This window comes from Dipodomys spectabilis, unplaced genomic scaffold, assembly GCF_019054845.1.
Source record: "Dipodomys spectabilis isolate Male_0828 unplaced genomic scaffold, ASM1905484v1 ptg000071l, whole genome shotgun sequence".
Classification (NCBI taxonomy): Eukaryota; Metazoa; Chordata; class Mammalia; order Rodentia; family Heteromyidae; genus Dipodomys; species Dipodomys spectabilis.
This window is the reverse complement of record NW_024870748.1, coordinates 8,440,128-8,453,281: the sequence shown is the minus strand read 5'-3', so window position 1 is coordinate 8,453,281 and position 13,154 is coordinate 8,440,128. Positions and strand designations below refer to the sequence as shown.

Genomic DNA, 13,154 nt, shown 5'->3' with positions numbered 1-13,154 from the left:
ACATATTCTATTGTTCTATTGAGCATTGCTACCTTTTCCTTTATTTTCCCTACCATCCCTTCCCTCCCCACCTCCCTGACTCTTCCCCCCCTCTCTAAATTGTAAAGTTCATTTTCAACACAGTGTCTTATACATCTCATCGTTGCAATGGGTCAACCTGTATCCTTATTTCAGCATTTTGTTATTTTATATTGGGGCTTTCTGAAGTTCAATCTTGATATTTCAGTTTTATGAGTCCAAATAATTAGCACCTTCTATTGTCACACTTCTCTTCCATTGGTTATCTTCTGTTCAGGTACACATTATGATTTAACTTTTTTCACATACAGGTATTCACTCAAATGGTCTCTCCACTGGTGATCTTACATGTTCATCATTGCTACTCTCTTTGGATCCTCTCTGCTACAGTTAACATTCCCACTTTTCCTTCAGACCCTTCTGCTGTCATTCCCTTCTATTTCCTCACTATGCCAAGATCAGGTTATATCCATTTTACATGGCACTAATTCATTGGTTAAGCTCTATTATCTAATATTTAAGAAATAGAAGTGGTATGCTTCTTTTAAAAAACTCCTTTAAACTGGGTGCTAGCTACTCAAGAGGCTGAAATCTGAGGATCAAAGTTAGGTGCCAGCCCAGGCAGGAAAGTCTATGAGACTCTTATTGCCAATCAACCAGCAAAGAACAACAAGTGGAGCTGTTGCTCAATTAGTAGAGCACTAGCTTTGAGGGGAAAAAAAAAAAAAGCTGCGTTGAAGCTCCCAAAACTGGCACCCCTTCAAAATAAATTCCTTTATAAAGATCAAGGCCAGTCTGGGTAAGAATTATTCAAGAAGATGCTTAAGAAAATGCCTTATTTTTCTTAAAGTTTGGTACAGCATTATGTTACCATATATGAAATTTTCCTTTGATGGATTCCATATCTCTTTTATTTTTTTCCACATTTACTTTTTCTTTATCTTCTTTTGGAAGATTGTGTCCTATTTATCAGAAATTTCCAGATGATTTAGAATTAGGTTGATGGCTTTTTGGGCTCTGAAGTTCTGCGAAGGAAACAAGGGTATTCACATTTAAAAAGTATGTACTATTACATGTGAGGCAATCTATAGTCAATATGTAGATCCACCCAAGGGTTTACAACCAAGAGTTGGAAAAGTTAGAATTAAAAGCCATGTCTATCTGATTCTGTATATATCAATTTACTCTAAAAATTTTTATGGTAATTTTCCCTAAGCATTCCATTCTTTGTTGTACACAGTATAAAAGCATCATTTATTTTTAAGTATAGTTAAGTGTTTTTGTTTAATTGTTGAGTGGTTTGCATTAAGATTGTCTGCCAAAGACTATAATTTCACAAGGACAGTCTTTATGTTCTTTATTTGGCATTGAGTACATCATGAACTTCTGTGTGTGTGTGTGTGTGTGTCTGTGTGTGTGCGCGCACACACAACGCATGCACGCGTGCACTCATGTACACCGGCATGAGAAATGCACTGTTTCTTCTTTTATTATTATTATTATTTATTGTGAAAATACCGTACAGAAGGGTTACCAATACATGAGCAAGGTAATGAGTACATTTCTTGTCAAGCATTGTTACCTCCTCCTTTGTTTCCCCTTCCCATCCCTTCCCATCACCCCCCCTCACCCCTCCCATGGTGCCTTCCCACCAAAGTTGTAAACTTTCTTTTTCGACATAACGTCTTGCACATCTCATTGTTGCAATGGGTATACCTGTATCTCTATTTAAACAATTTGTTTTTTCCCTTCCTCTCCACAAATGATACCAACATTAAATACACTGAAAACAGGAGTTATACTGTGGGGGAGGGACATACAAAGCAACAAAGAAATAATCTTATAAATATGTTAGAAACAATAGCAAGAAAGAAAAAAACCATTTGAGTCTTCTTTTTTAAAATACAATCTCATAAATATGTTATGTATGCTTCTTTTTTATATTTTAAGGCATCTCCAATCATACCTTATACACTATTATCAAACTTGTCTACAAATAAGTTTTTTTTTCCTGAACTGAAGTATATTATCAGCTTGTCTCATGTTCCATATGTTTGAACTTCAGGTGATTGATTTATCTTTCATCCCAGACTCCTTATCATCCAGCTCAAGATCTTGACTTAAAAGTAAAGTTTTATTGTTTAATAAGTAGCTTTAGTGCTCCTTCTGGAGAAGGTTCCAGGGTGGGACCTAAGACCTACTTCACAGATGAAGAAGAAGCTATGTTTTCCTGAAGCAACATATACCAAAATGCTCCCTTTCTTCCAAGGCAGTAAAATCATCAGCATAGAGGTAGATCCTTCATTTTCGATAGTCCTGTTTGCAATTCAGTCATTATATGAGACATTTGTACCTCCCCATTGATCCACTGTGATCTGTTCATGCCTCATTTGGGCTTACTTTAAGATCTAATCTGAAATCTTATTTTGTTGTTATGACAATGATTCCATCTTATTACTATCATTTTCTTGTATGTATTAATTTTTCATTATCCTTCATCAACATAGGGAGTGTGTTTATGATATAAAGAGAAATCTCATAATATATACATAAATCATATATGCATATATATGTACATTCTGTGACAAAAAATTGTGATTTAGTGGACGATAGCGATGAGATAAGATATTCCAGGGCATAGGCAACTGGTAGTCAACCACTAATAAAAAGTCTTGTTTACTTATTACAGATCAAATTTCTACACATGATCTGGAATAAACTGGGGAGTAGACTGAAAGAGAAGGTTCCCAGGACCCCTGCCTCTGCTACAATCGGAAAAATTCTGCTTCTCTTCTTTTGATATATGCAAGCCCATGTTTCGACTGATTTACATGTGAACTCTTAGGGTTAAATTCTATTTCATTACCTTTGAAAACTTTCTGGCCAGTGGCCAGGCTCTGAGGAATGCTTATAGCAAGTCTGTTCTGTAATATGCCCACCAAAATGTGCTTGTGTTATTTGCACTTGTTTGTTTTAAAATTCATGTAATCAAAAGTGTGTGAACCAATACAATTTGAAAGCAACCAAAAGTTATAACAACACTAGTAAAATGTTGCTGGATTAGATGTAAAAATTGGTGATGAATTTGACAATTAAGAAGAATTATGCATTTAGCTTGCTTTGGGAGGTTTCCTATAATTTTAAAGAAACTGTAGTGGAAATCAGAGGGATACATGATCAGTGAGGCTTATGCAAAAATGGTTATGCAGAACTCAGTGGACCCATAGTCAAAGAAATGATCTTGGCCCTATAATCAAAGATTAGCTAAGAAAGATATTCAAATGAAGTCCACAATAGAGTACTTTGAAAAGTAATAAGGGAATTTAGGAGTTGCTTAATGACTTTTTGTTTCAATTGATGTTTTAAATGAACCAGGAAATATCAAATCTGAATTGCCTTGGCTAAAATGGTATTCATTATGTAGTGTCCTGCTGAAGGTTTCATGATGACAAAGAAGAAGATGATTATGATGAACAAATGGAGGGGCAAATGCAGCGCTTCTCCAAATATTTTAAATAACCAGCTTTTAATTTATTAATTTCCAAATTCACGTATACTTTTGCCAAAGAAAATAAAAATTTCATGGTACTGTGAAATTTCTCCATGTTTCTCAGTGTATATGCTCAAATTCTCAACTGACCTTACTCCAACAGTGCTGATCAGTAACAAATTGTGTCGTTATTACCACAGGCCTGAGAAACCTCCCTTAGAGCAGCATTGACTAAACCTTATGTGAGTATAAAGCCACAAACCCAGCCCTTGAAGGTATCAGCAACAGAGAGCCAAGTTCACTCAGCCTGAACAGTAAAACTCAGCAGGCTATATTTTGTTGGTACCAGACACACCATAAGCCTGGCTTTTATTCCACTGATCAAATATTAGGGTTTTATATGGCTACTGCATAAAAAGGTCAAGCATCATGGTGTAATTTCCATATTCACAAAAAACCTTTTTTAAATTGGCATCAATTAGTTGTATGAATGGTTTCATTTTAACAAATCCACTTATGTATGCAATATTTCTTGGTCATAATGACCCTCTACAATTAAATTTTTTTGCATTCCTCAAGCCTTCATATTACTATATATGCTTAATTCCTGATTTTTTTTACAGTAAAACATTAATTTTAAATTCCAGGCAGCTATCTAACATGGAAATTCCACAGACTTCTGTCTCATAATGTTTTTACTGCAAAGCATCATATACAGTCAATGGAGATAGCTAGGAGGCACAAGTTCCTATAATTGATTCACAGATTGTACCAGAGGTCCACTGAAGCTCAGAGAGATTTATTGATTCATCTAGGATTACACAGAAAGCTAGCAGAAGATAAAATAAACCTAAATTTTCAGTTCTAAAAAATGACAGCATTCCTATTCAATTCATATTACTGAATATCCACTCTGTCTGAGGCATTGGATTCTGTCTACAGCAGCAAAGCTTCACAAAATAGTCATGCCCCCTGCAAAAGATCACTGTGTCTTTTTAATAACACAACTATTCTGATTCATTTTGTTAAGTGATACAATATTTGACATGATGTTTTCATCGATGTGTTGGTGGTTGAAGATACACCTCAGTGGGAGAATGTGCTTAGCATCTATGGAGCTTTGGGTTTAATTCTCAGCACATAAGAAACAGAGGAAAAGTATGAGAGTACCAAATGATAGGTAGAGAGGAGAAGTGGTGTATATAGAAAGTTGTTAGGAATATAAAAGAGTTCAGAAAATATAATATCTTGAGATGGGGCCTAAAAGAAAGTGCTAAATGTCATTCGGAAGAAAGTGGGAAAATATCGATATTCCAAGGAGAACATAAAACATGTACAAGGGCAAGAGTTGCACAAATTCAAAAACTGTACAAATAATGGCAAAGTGTTCAGTGTAGCTAAAATTTAGAATGCACCAAATGGTTGATTTTTCATGTTCTGGGAAAAGTAGATGGTAGAGATTGCTGATAATCTAACTGGCAGCGAGTGACTGTATAGTTAATATTAGTTCAAAAGATATGATTGCTTGAGATTTAGTTTGCTTCTCCTAGTTCATTATTTTTTTCAATATTCAGCATATGGAGCACTATAATAGATATCTCAAAGAGTTATACTGTATTGAGTCAAATTACTTTTGGAATTTTGAAAGTTTAATGTAGCATTATTGATAAGCTATCATCAACTTCATCATCATCATCAGGCCCTCCCTCCATTCCTTCACCTCCTTCCTTTCCCTTTCCTTCCTTCCTTCCCTCACTCTTCATTTCCCTCCCTCCTTTCTTCTAAGATATAAACTAAAACTTAAATTAAAAAACCATAATAGTAAAACTTACATTAATGAGTTTTTTTCAAGGAGATTTTTGTATGGAAGTAGCAAAGACTGTGGAATGGAATAAAGAAGGGGTTTGTTTTGTCAATTTTTTTTTTATAGTGAAATGGCTCTAATCTAGAGTTGGGCCTGGATTGTAGGCCAAAACTCACAGGAAGTCTAGAGCACTGTAATCTGAAGCTCTGGATCCATTAGCCCACCTATGTCTAAGAAGCTGATAAAGATAACTCTTATGAATGGCCAATAGACATATGAAGAAGTGCTCAACATCTCTAGCCATAAAAGAAATGCAAATCAAAACAACAATGAGATACCACCTCACCCCAGTTAGAATGACTATAATCCAGAACTCTAATAACAACAGATGCTGGAGGGGATGTGGACAGAAGGGAATCCTACTGCATTGTTGGTGGGAGTGTAAACTTGTTCAACCACTTTGGAAAGCAGTATGGAGGTTCCTCAAAAGACTCCACATAGAGCTCCCCTATGACCCAGCAATCCCACTTTTGGGCATTTACCCAAATGCTTACAAATAAGACTACACTAAAGCTACCAGCACGACTATGTTTATTACAGCATTATTTACTATAACAAAGATATGGAACCAACCCAGATGCCCCTCAGTAGATGAATGTGTCAAGAAAATGTGGTATATATATATATGGAATTCTATGCCTCCATCAGAAAGAATGACATTGCCCCATTTGTTAGGAAATGGAAAGACTTGGAAAAAATTATATTAAATGAAGTAAGCCAAGCCCAAAGAAACATAGGTCCCATGTTTCCCATATTTGCAATAATGAGTATATGTCTGGGACAAGCAGAAATGGTCAAAAGCTATGTACATATGACCAGATAAGATGATGTTAAGCCAAACGAACCCCAAGATAGGGACATAAGTGGTTTTTCTTTCTTGCTATTGTTCGTAACGTATTTATATTGTACCATGTGTTTTTTGTTTCCATGGTATAACCTGTTTTCACTTTATTTGATGTCAGTGCCTTGCATCTTGTATATACACTTCTCTAGTTTAGGGAGAGGAAGGGAGAAAACAAAATGCTTAAATAGGATACAGGTTGACCCATTGTAACAATGATACTATGTTGCAAACCGAACTTTACAATTTAAGGGGAAGTAGGGAGGGAAGGGATGGTAGGGGAGAAACAAAGGAGGATTTAACAATGTTCGATAAGAAATGTACTCATTACCTTGCTCATGTAACTGTAACCCCTCTGTACAGTATTTTTACAATAAAAACATATTTTTTGAAAAAAGATAACATGGCTGAGCTAACATCAGAAAAATAGCTTTTTGCTGAGTAGTCTCATCAGTGCTCCTTTCATATCTCTGTTTCGCAGACTATAAATAAAGGGGTTCATCATAGGTGTTACAACTGTATACATGATAGCTGCCACCTTATCCCTTTCTGCTGAATAGGTAGCAGAGGGGAGAAAGTAGACCCCAACAATAGATCCATAGAAGAGAAACACAGCTGAGAGATGAGAACCACATGTAGAGAATGTTTTCCACTTTCCCTTGACTGATGGAACTCCAAACACAGTGTTGCCCATAAAAACATAGGAGACTAGAATGAAGGTAAAAGGGATGAAGATGACTGCTCCCCCAATGACTAAGATTAACAAGTTGTTGATTTGAGTGTCTGAGCAAGCAAGCCTTAAAATGGGCTGTAGGTCACAGAAGAAGTGTGGGATTGTTCTTTGATCACAGAAAGACAAGTGACTCAGCAGGCTGAGATGTAGTATTGAGACAATGTTGGAGATGACCCATGGGGTCACAACTAACAGGGCACAGCGCCTGGGATTCAGCAATGCAGCATAGCGCAGTGGATGACAGATGGCAATGTACCGATCATATGCCATGGCTGCCAAGAGGAAATTATCCAGGTCCACTAGGAGCATAAAGAAATACATTTGTGTAAGGCATCCTGCAAAGGATATAGTTGGACTTTGGCTCCGGATGTCTGCCAACATTTTGGGGACAGTTGTAGTTGTAAAGCAGATGTCAGTGAAGGATAGATTGGCAAGAAAGAAGTACATGGGGCTGTGGAGGTGAGTGTCACTGATAATTGCCAGGATGATAAGTACGTTTCCTACCATGGTGACCAGATACATGCACAGAAATAGCATGAAGATGAGTTGCTGCTGTTCAGACTCCACTGTGAATCCCAGGAGGAAGAATTCAGTGACGGTAGTTTGGTTTCCTTGGTGCATGATTCTGCTATTCCTAAAAGAGAGAAAATTCAATATCACTGTAAAATAGTAATATGATGCCAAAGCGCATCACTGTATCCTCCTAGATCAGAGAATGAAATCAGGCCTTGGAACCAGTCAGTCCCACATTACATTGCTGCCTTACCAGTTTCATGAAAGCATGGATATTTATTTATTTATCGTTTCTGCACTTCCCACTGTTTTTATTTTTTAATCTTATTTTATCTGTAAGTAGCTGTATAAAAATGTTATTCAACAAAATAGTATATGAATGCAATAAATCACGATCAATGTTGGACACAGACTTTTAACCCTCTGTGTTCAGTGGTGTGTATCTATGCTATTATGGACAGTGTCTGATTCACAGTAAAGATCAGTAAACAGTTGTATTTAAATAAGAATTGGTGGGCAAATGAAAAATGAACGGTGAGGTTTATAACTCACTGTTTTCATGTGCTTCTTTTCTGTACTATTTCCTCAACTTAAAATTCGAAAAGGTCTTACAGGGGAATTGTGAGGATTGCTGTAACACATGTAAAAATATCCAGACCCCTATTTTACTTATTGGCTGCACAAATAGTAGCTGCCATCATTCACTAATTTTGAAGAATTGTAGATCCATAGAAATGGGCAGAGAAGATTTTAGCTTGTCCCTTGCTTTGGGCAGGTGAGACTCCAATATGCATATTAGCAGATCACTTTGTAGGCTACCACAGGCAGAGATTCACAGTTCCCCCCTGACATTGAATAAAAAATTCTTTTGAAGAAATTCTCTTTCTCCTTACATGAAATACTGAAGAAAACTTGTGCAGCAGTGGTCAGTAAGCAATATCGAAAGTCTAGATTCCTAAACTAGACTCATTTGAAGAGGGATTCATTGGGCAGAAGCCAAAATGAAGAAAATTTAGGCTAAGCATCTTAAACACACTATTTTGTAGGACTGCTAATCTTTTGAGCAACTTCTCAGTGCTTTATATGAATTATCTTATCAAGTAATTTTGATGAGATAAATATGACTATGGAAATTCCCAATGTACAGATGAAGACATCAATACATGAGGAGGTTATAATTGATCAACTTGTTACAAAAACACCATAATAGAGCCAGGGTTCTGTGCTCAGTTAGTCTGACATCAGAGTCCTCTTGTTTACTTGCTGTACTATAATGCGTTTGTACTGTTTATGCCATCATCTGTGCATGGAGGTGGCTGTAATTAATATTTTTAAAGCACCACCTACATTCTAGGAACACAAAAATTTGCGGAGACTTTTTACACAGAATAGAGTTAACCATTGGAACCTGACTCAAAGGCAGTTTGCTTATGCCATATGGGTGCAAGTATAAATTAGAGAAAATGTACTTACAAATGGGAATGCTTGTCTTTGCTTACTCCAGTTTGCTCTGTTCTGTGTGGTGCTGGTAAATCCACTTGACATACACATTTCTTACTTGAAGGCTTACCATATCTTCATGCCACTGTTCCATTCTAACATAACCAGACAGTCATTGTGTAAATTCACATCCTTTTACTCATATGTTGTTTAGCTTTGTACTCTCTAAGAGAAAGAAGAGGTTGGTATCACTAATGAATAGTTAGAGCAAGATTACAGGAAGAATGCTGTATTTAATTAACAACACAATTTTTTTCTAAGTACCATGGCAGTGCTCATTTGCATACTAACAAATAAATGTGCTAATTATAAATCAGACAGGATCAGGTCTGGTGGGACCTCTGCTAGGCAACACTTAGACATTTCGTATGTACAGAATGTGCTGTACTGAAAATAATAAAGTGGCATATTATTATGTACATGTAATCTAGGCTTTTCATTAATTCAGATTGTATTAGCAAATTTGACAGCTTGTGTTCCTGATTTGACCTTCAGGGCACCATATTAGCTAGCTCCATTGAACTTATTGTTTCCATCTATATTCCCCAAGCTGCTACTGTCTTTTTACAACTATTTATCTGCTGTCACTCAGCCTTTATATTTAAGTCACTAAGGTAGCATGATACTTTTGCAGTGAACCTAGGGGGCAAATATTTGTGTGTAGGTATTGAAATTCCCTTTCTACTAAACTTTCTCTGATTTTTTTTGGTGACTAATTTCCCAAACTCTTCCATAACGAAATTGTTTTTCTTTATCCACCTAAAAAAGTTGGTAATTTTTCTAGCCACAATATAGAGGCTTCATCCTCCTAATATAAATACACACACACACACACACACACACACACACACACACACACACACACACATACACACACAAATACACACACTGAAGCAAAGAATGTAGCAGGACTAGAAATCTCAATTGCTTGCATTTTCTAAGCTTCTAGATTTAGAAAAAGGATCATCTTAGGGCTCAAGGCACAATTCTCAGAGCTCCTAATTAGAAATTACTCTTTGGTCCATCCTCTATGGACCAAGTCTTCCCTACTGGGATATATTGGTGTTCACTGAACTACTGGTATATTAAAATTATAGTTATATGTGTAACTAAGAATAGGACACCTTTTATCCCTACTATATTGTTTAGCTAGTTAGGAAATTAAAGTAGTATTTATGGGGACAAAAATTTCGTTCCCTTCATCAGCTCTTGCATTCCAATATAATCCAATTGCAAACATACTCAGGTGTGATTGGGAGAGTCTTAATAATAAAAGCAAACTAGAGGTATCATTATTTTAGGCATTGTTTAAGCCCTTTGGGTGTATTTAGATTATCTTCATAATAAAATTGTAAAGAGGTAAAATTTTGCTTCCTTTCTTACATATGAGGAAACTAAGAATGGGAAAGTTGAATAATTTAACCAAATCCATGCAACTAGATGGTGGTGGAGCCATGTTCAAAGAAGGCACTTTTATTTTAGATACATGTTCTAAACCACTGCATCATACTGTGTCTTCAGAAGTACTGGGAACTTTAGAAAAATAGCAGCATACAGACAACTTGGCCAATTGTCTTTCTTCCTATCATTCTCTCTCTCTTCAGTCTCAGCCCTCAGAACCCATTCAACTCTAACTCAAAATCTCTACAACAACACTCAGAAACACTGTACGTCTGGATTTCATCCCCATTTGCCTTCCCAGGATGCTTATGCCATTCGTTCACTTCTTGCTTGCCTTTCTCTTCAACTAACCCTTCTCTACTAGATTCTTTGGCTTTTAAACATTTTCTACTCTTTCCAATGTTCAAACAAAATAATTTCATTCTTGCCATTAAACACAAATTTCTTGTATTATTTACATTTCTGTCTTCATTTCTTCACCTCAGCCCACTCCAATCTGTCTTCTGCCCCATACATCTCCACTGAAATAGCTCTTCAGAAGGTCACAGTGACATTCATACTGCTAAATCCACTCGTTGGCAACTCAACAGCATTCACCTCAGATGATTGCCCTTCTTTTTAATGTACTGTCTCCTTGGGCTTGAAGAAACCACACTTTCTTGGGTTTTTCTCTGACTAATCTTTTTCCATCCCCTCTATAGCTTTGCAATAGAGCTTTATTGTGATGTACACAGCTTTCCTTCCCCATCAACTCTTTCTGTAAGAAAAATATTATATACTTTCATGACTTCAATTACCATCTGATGGTTTTCAGTTTCTCTGTATCGTTCCAATTTTTTTGTATGTGCTGCCAAACCAAGCACTCATTCTCAGTTTCTTATCTTTAGAGTTTCACTATACATCTAACCTATTATTTGCTGTGACCACATGCATAAGTCATAGCATATCAAATCCAGTATTTTCAAAACAAATTTCATTGCCTAAAACCTTACTACCTGAAACTAATCATGGCTCTCCTCCATTTCTCCTGTCCTCAGTAAGTTATAGCACTATTATTTTGGGAACCATTTTTGCTACCTCCCATATATCTTTCTTAATAGATTTTCTTACATTTCTTAATAGATCCCCCATTTTAATATCTTCCTAATGTATCTACCTCAACCATGTTTCAACATTTTCATCATTATACTTTCTTCTATGTCCATATATATATCATTATACAACATGTTTCATCATTATACTTCCTCCCATACTTTTGTTCCTTTCAAATATTTTCCACACTGATACTTTTCAGTGCTTCTGTTTTTGTTCAAGTTCCAAAAGAATTAATGTGCCCTATAATGACTGTGCTTCTGGCTTCTTATATGAGCACCTATCCCCTCGTTTTAACTCTATTGAAAGCGTCAAGTTTCTTCCTGCTTCATGTTCATTCCTATGCATATATTCTTTTTCTGGAAGGCAATAACCTTCTCATCTGGCTCACTCGTGTTTTGATTTCAGATCTCAGTTTAAGTGTATGTATGTAGAATTTATATGGAAAAATTACTTTGAGGTAGCAGTAGGGATTATGGGAGCTTTTAAAGAGAAAGTGATTTTTTAGCTGAATATTGAAGAATGAAAAGGGGAATTAAACATTTGAGAAATGTTTTACAAAACAATATGGCAAGAAGTGTGAGGCCTCAGGGTAGACAATAAGGTCATTTACATAGAGTTGACCACCACGACTGTAGTAAGGAGAGATTGGCTACGTGGATCAGGCATGATATGCAGGAGACTCTCTCTCTGTCTCTCTGTCTCTCTGTCTCTCTGTCTCTCTGTCTCTGTCTCTGTCTCTGTCTCTCTCTCTCTCTCTCTCTCTCTCTCTCTCTCTCTTTCTCTGTGTGTGTGTGTGAAAGGGAGAGAGAGATTGGAGACTAGTGATGTTTGGAAGCATCCAAGAAAAATATCAAATATCATTTTATATTGAAGACAATTCCGTCTTCAAAGATACCATTGAACAATTAATATAAAAATACAGAGTAAACATTCTGGAGGCAGAGGCAAGAGGACTGGGTGTTTGAGGTGAGCCTGAGCTATATAGCAATGACACCCTGTTTCAAAACAAAACAACAACAAAGGAAATACCTAGCAGAATAATTACCTTTTCCTTGTGGTTTCCTCTCTCCTTTCCGATCTCCCAAGAACCTAACTTTTAGTTTCTAGTGACCAGAAAGCATGTTTGGGACCCGGGTTACTTTGTAAGGCATTAGACAAGTGGATGATCATAAGGACAAGAACAAGAAGTTATGATTGGCCAAGTGGTGGCTCATCCCTGTCTGTAATCCTAGTTACTCAGGAGGCTGATATGTGAGGATCACAGTTCGAAGTGAGGATCACAGTTTGAAGCCAGCTTGGGTAGAAAAGTCCCCATGAGACTCTTATTTCTAAATACTACTCAAAAAAACCCACAAGTGGCACTGTGGCTCAAGTGATAGAGTGCTAGCCTTGAGCACAAAGAGGCTCAGGGACAATGCCCAGGCCCTGAGTTCAAGTCCTACAACCCCCCACCCCCCACCCCGCCCGGGCCACACACACACAAAAAGAAAAACAGAAGTCATTACTAGCTCTTGCAGACCTGTCAGCACAATTCCCCAGATCAGTAGAAAAATATCTTCTCATGCCCCCTTTGCTTTCATGTTTCATTTTAGTAAATCACATTACAACTTACATTGGATTGGGCATTTCTTTAGGAGCCTTGGACTTTTCTAGAGGAGATTTGTAAGTCTTTAGGCAATTGGTATTCAGTATTGTAATG

At 36.7% G+C, this 13,154-nt stretch overlaps 1 protein-coding gene across 1 annotated transcript; it reads right to left on the bottom strand.

Annotated features, from left to right (window-relative positions):
• Positions 1-2,694: 2,694 nt before the first annotated feature.
• LOC122109953 (olfactory receptor 1S1-like) lies at positions 2,695-7,616 on the bottom strand. Its single transcript, XM_042682422.1, has 2 exons — positions 6,645-7,616; positions 2,695-2,716 (listed from the first exon to the last, which is right to left on the bottom strand). The coding sequence occupies exons 1-2, from the start codon at positions 7,565-7,567 to the stop codon at positions 2,695-2,697; spliced, it is 945 nt and encodes a 314-aa protein (XP_042538356.1). The 5' UTR covers positions 7,568-7,616.
• Between the last annotated feature and the right edge of the window lie 5,538 nt (positions 7,617-13,154).

Coding starts and splice junctions, on each gene's coding strand:
- LOC122109953 (XM_042682422.1), bottom strand. CDS start 7,567: ATGCACCAAGGAAACCAAACTACCGTCACTGAATTCTTCCTCCTGGGA. Junction 2,717..6,644: donor ATGAGACTACTCAGCAAAAA/GCTATTTTTCTG, acceptor GATCATGTGTAG/AAATTTGATCTGTAATAAGT.